General features: G+C 37.0%; 1 protein-coding gene across 1 annotated transcript in view; it reads right to left on the minus strand.

Moving 5' to 3' along the window:
- The window catches only part of REV3L (REV3 like, DNA directed polymerase zeta catalytic subunit), an 87,564-nt gene that overhangs the window by 62,689 nt on the left and 18,875 nt on the right, over window positions 1–6,000 (minus strand). The window contains 1 exon segment of the mRNA XM_035900692.1: window positions 5,731–5,827. Within this exon segment, the coding sequence (XP_035756585.1) occupies window positions 5,731–5,827 (97 nt within the window).

Here is a 6,000-nt window from a genome sequence, read left to right on the forward strand (position 1 = left end):
TTCAGGATTAAGGCATGCTGGCAGTCAAAACTGCACACTCCAAAGACTGATGTGCTAATAAAGGCAACTGACACGGACAGGAAGATTTTCATAAGACTTGAAAAAATGTCTTCTCAATACAACTGGGTCATTAACTTGGCATTTAACGTCCTTGTCCAGGTGAGCCACTAGGCACTTGCACTAACAGAAGTCAGGGCAGTAGCACCACAAGCTTCTGCAACACCCAGGTGAGCCACAAAGGCCAGGGAGCCATTTGTTCCCACTTCAGGAAAAACCTCAAAGAGCATATGAAAGCAGAGCAGCTTTAACTGGCCCTTCTAACATTTTAATTTACTCTGAACAAAGCAAAGATGTCAGAAGCAGAGGGAGGAGTACAAACTGTCCTGAAGTACAGTTATCTAACATGATTACGTGCTGCTTTGACAACTATTTGATCTGCGTACTGTCAATAGCTTGGTCAGCTATTTGCTGGTTTTGCTCACCTAGAACAAACATGCACAACACATCAGTAAAATATATGAAGCAACTGTACCTCCCACTCTCCCAGATCAAGCCGTATTTCCTGAGCAGCTACAGTGCTACAATTAGCAGGTGAGAAGACAGCATGAAGAAGTCAGAACATGTCAGTATCCTAGCTGTAGTTAGTTGAAAATATGAACTATTTAAGGTCATTAGCAGTTATCATGACTTGGAAGATACTCAGAAATGGTCTGTTTGACACAGATTGCCCTATACAACAGGCTAACCACCTGCCTCACATCACATGCATCAGTTTTGCAAAGAAAAAGATAATTTTTTTGTATGCCAAAACCATCATTTGAGAATATCTGCATTAGAACAAGGTTAGAAAAGAAGACTTGGCAAGTCCCAGCCAAAGCTTTTCATAGCATCTAGGTTTCATTTTGTAAAAGAGAACACAAATAAAATTGTTCACAAGGTACAACTTGTAATACAGATATATGAAAGGCAGGGTTAAGTGAGGTGGCATAGGAATGGAAGTAACTTAGCTTCAAGAGAACAAATGTTTGCTCTCCTAAGAAGCAAGATAAATCAGGGTTGCACAACACTGAGCTGCTACGGCTAGGCTACTTGAGATACTCAAACCAATTCCTTTAAAATTACCTTTTATACCTGCACACTATGCTGAAAACCTGTAATACAAATCCATCATACCTTTGCAGAAAAAGCTCCAAAGAAATTATTTTGAGAACAGAGAGAATGGTCCTTATTTTTTGAAGAAAGTGAAAATTTGTTGGCACTATCCACTGGCATAATAATAATAACATAGGATGAAACCTGAGCTCAAAGAAAGTACTAGGGTTTGGTTCCTCAGATGCTGAGGCAATGAAATAAAGCAACAGTGGATGCACAAATAAAAAAGTGCCCACCAAATACAGTTAGCTAGATCAAAGCCCTCAAAAAACTTCAAGAATGGACATCAAGGTCAGTATCTTAATTCACCAACATTAACGACAGCCTAGGAAAGCAAGTTCTGTGATGACCACATCTTAGGTATTTATAATGTTAAATTGAAGATAGTAGATAAAAAATTAACCCCACAGAGAATCTGAAAAGTGTCACTCAACTACACTGGTAAGGACTCAACTTTGACATAATAATTTTCCATATTCTGTTCACGGAAGAAAAAATGTCTTTGTTTGCAGGATGTTCCAATGACCTGAGTAATGCGCACATTTTATGAAGAATCAAATGGCTAAATAAAAACATGTACATCCTGACAAGCGAAAAAAGCAATTATGACAGCCACAAATCTAGTAGAAATCTTTAACATTACATAACTGCTAGACTGTGCAATAGTGTTATTTGTCAGATCACTCAATTTCCATATAAACTAGCATTCAACAGCAAATCCAGGATTTAAAAAAGAAAGTGTTTCTCAGAAGCATTCTACCAATCATTCTGCTTTTAACACATCACGTCCAAGTGGTAGACTTGACCGGCAAATTACTCCAAGCCTGATGTTTATCAGAAAGTTTTGTTGCTGGAACTCACGGAAGTGTTTCATCATTTATTATCAGCTACCTGAGGGATAACATAAATGTGAGGAACTACTCTTGACAAAACTGTTGGATAGCATTGCCAGGCTCAGGAGACTACTGCCTATTTTAAGGTAGGCTTTGTAGGTTCCAGTTTGATAACACTGGCAAATACTGTACTTAAAAGGCTTACATCATCAGGGATGCCTGGGCACTAGTGGCTTTGGACATTTGTCTACTTCATGACAGAATCACTCTAGAATTAGATTAGAAAAACTGTCCCTGACTTAATACAGTATGCTAATTATAGTGGCAAGTTAGTAATTCAGAGATTTGCCAGGAGCAAGACAGGACATGGCTGGGTTAAATACAGTGCTGGAGAAGCGACTGAGTAGCAAGGTGCTACCTAGTACTGAAAAGTGAGTTCAATTACCAAGAAACTTTGCTATAGTTCTCAAATGTTTTTTGAAATAAGGAACCACCACTGGCATTTACTCATGCAAAATGCTTCTAATGTTACATACATAATTTTTGAATAATATTTTGTATATTGCCTACCAGGCATCCAGCATTAGATTTCAACCACTTGATGTACTCCAAAGTCAAGAAATGCCGAATCACTGGCACGGCTTGGTTAAACCAGAGAACTTGTCAACTGCCACTTGCAGCAAGGACTTGGCAGATACACACTGGACTAACTCTAAAATTTACTCTTGATGTACACAGAACCAAGGATAATGAGTCTAAACAGACATCCCAATCACTAAGAATACAAGGCAGCCCTAGAAATTTTGCAGTCTCAAACAACATTTGACTGTCTTTTTCCCTTTTACTTTTTCTTGAAAGAACACTTAACAACTTATGTGTACAGGCAAAAGACAGGGAAAGATTTATGGCTTCTTCATATCTGACATAAAGGACAAGCAAAGAATTAGAAGTTCAGTACTGACACACAGGAGAAATTCCAAATGCTACTGGAAATAGCAATCAAATGGTGAAATACGGTAAGTAAAAATTTTTTGCTGAACAATTCAGAAAACAGTTAAACATCTCAACTTGAACTCAAGACGACTGGATAATAAAATGATGGGACTGTGCTGGTATTGCACACAGAAATCAATACAGCTGTTGATACAGATATATACAGAAACCACATGTTTGGAATACAGAGTATACTTTGTTAAGGAAAGACAGAAATAAAGGAAGAAGGGTAGCTTTACAGATACCAAGTAATGCTGTAGGTCACAAGAATAAATCTGAGTCACAATCATTTTAGAAAACAGTTACATGGGTTTCCTTAGATAGATATCTCATATAATGTCTGGATCAGATTTACCCTTAGCAAGGTCGATCCTGACAATTACAAGTCCATTAAACCAACCCAGATGCACATTTTCAGAATTTTAAAGGAAATAAAAGGTAGTAAAGTAATCCAAAAGTGGGACAAACTGCAGTATAGGTTTGATTACAAGAACACTATTTAAGTTGATTCCTCCCATAAATAATCCAGGAGAAATTATAACAGGCAATTAATTTTGTGTAGATACAGAACTGAGTAAAATCACAAATGGAAAACAGTTTAGGTTCGTTACTTTGCAGTGGCATGTACATCCTACAGCATGTGGAATACAGCCATGCTATAACACCTTTAATAAAAGAATTAATTTTCTAGACAAAGGAATGTTTGACACGGTATCAACTGGGAAACAGCTTCAGCTGGAGGAGACGTAAATTAGTTCCTAATTTATTAATGCATTTTAAGAGCTGGCTAAAAGTAAAATTCCTGGTGGTTATATAAAAAAGAGTGAGGGTTTGATACAAAATTTGTAAACTGAACCATAGACCATTTTCTGAGACTGAGTTTACTTCACATCTCATTAATATTGTTGGCAGGAAATGAAGGAGTCTACTAATGAAATATATGTTGATAAGGTAAGCTGGTAGATATACTGGATATATAACCAGATCATAGCATCATAAAATGAAAGCAGGATAACTTAGAAGTAGAATAATAGAAACAGGATCAAATTTAAAAACAGGATGCAAGACCCTGTATGAACTTATAAGGGATTCCAAATGGAAGATTATCACTTGGGAAAAAACGAAGAGGAGAAACATGTTGTACTAATAAATCCTAAAATGTTTTTAAGCCAAAGTGACATGGCAAATGAGAACAACTGTATAGCATATCAGGGAGAGAACTACCACTATCATTGCATATGGTGCTAGAGAGAATTTGTTTGGTATACTATGTAGTATTCAGGCTTTACATTCAAGAAAGAAATTCCTACTGGCAAATGCATCAAGAATGAATGCTACGGAAATGGACAGGCTTGGTATTTGCCCCGTTACTGCTAGCATTCCACTGCTGGAACATGTGTAAGTGCCAGAGGAGGACTGGCACAAGTGAGGTGTTGCACCCCTGGCTGTACACAGAAAAGCGTGGAAGGAAGAGGAAAAGAAAGCTTGTGGATACAGCCATGTGGATGAGTGCCTGCAGAGACAACACCCTTGGCTCCTGCTATGCTGGGCTCATCCCTCTCTGGGTTCAACAGCCAGGAAGTGCTACTTTGCTTTCTTTTTATCTGCCTTCCCTAGACCTGTGTAAAGTAACATCAGATAATCCTGGTCTAACTCATGATCCAACCCCCCAAAGGTTAAGTAACTTGGCTTACATAACTGAGCCAAGTCAAGGTTGAAATGGACTATGAACGAAGTATGCAGCCAAAAAGGAGAATAGTCCAAGAACCGGATAAGAATTGACTACAAGTAAAATCACAAGACAATGATCAGATGAATGCTGTTGCAAAACATCCTTAAAGTAAGAGTAGTAGAATCAGAAAAACAGATGCTACCTTGCACAAGCTCAAGTTTTTGAACACTAAAGAGATCCAAAGTATGGTTTAAGGCACTTACTTTCTACTGGGGAAGCAAATGCTCCCAGTACCTGACACTAGCAAGCAGTGTGGCATATTGAGCCTGATGAGCTATTCAGAGAAGAATGACAGGAACTACCCAAAGACTGAAAAGACTGCTAGACGACAGAATATTTACAGGACCTGTCAAACATTAGAAAGTAGCTTAAAGAATTAACTTGCTATGGGTAAACTATATAAATATAGGTAGCACCAGATACTGTCTGTTTCTCTCCTCCCAGCCCCCAAAACCCCAACACCCCAGATATATTCCTTTTATTATAGTAGTAAAGCTATTACAAATTACAAGCTATAGACTAGGAAATGTCTAGAAAAAAGGAACTGCATGGGAGATGGACATGAAAAGTTTAAGCTGAGATTCTTATGTAGCTACTATTTGAAATGGACAAGTTGGAATACTCTGACAGCACACTATTCATGTTAGTTACGGGCAATTACAAAAACAGAATCTGTGAACTGATGTGTAAATATTCTCTATAACTATTAAACTTGCTTAGCTTTTCATCAGAAGTCATTAGCTAGAAACATATCTTCCAAAAAACAGAAAATTGAATTTGCCACATATATTCCTAGTTATCTCCCAGTTAGATTTTTACAACTGTATACCAGAAAGTGTCAGATGACCAAAACTATACAAAGAAATTAAATAATTATCATCTGTGTCACATTAGCACTTTTTTTTTAAATGTATAAAATATATAAAGGTCCTTTAAATGAGAGACTGTAACCCTGTAGTATATATAAACTGATGTATATAAGAAAATACAGCATACATAAAAAAAGTTTGGCATGCTGACCTTGGTATTTCGTCTTCTTCCCATTCAATGAAAGATGCGCTGTTCGAATGTTCTGGCAAATGAATTCTATGACGTTTACTTACAACTGATGTATCACCTAGAAAGAGAAATAGAATGAGAAATTAATTCATTTATGTGGCAATATTTTTTACACATGTAATTATATAATTGCATTTATTATTTAATACTACCAGTCCAAATGCTCCTAAAGAATAAATAGTATTGCATATCATCTTCAAAAAGTAACTATGCTATCATTTAAATGATTTA

The sequence above is a fragment of the Egretta garzetta genome, unplaced genomic scaffold, assembly GCF_000687185.1.
Source record: "Egretta garzetta isolate BGI_Z169 unplaced genomic scaffold, ASM68718v1 scaffold18, whole genome shotgun sequence".
Lineage (NCBI taxonomy): Eukaryota > Metazoa > Chordata > Aves > Pelecaniformes > Ardeidae > Egretta > Egretta garzetta.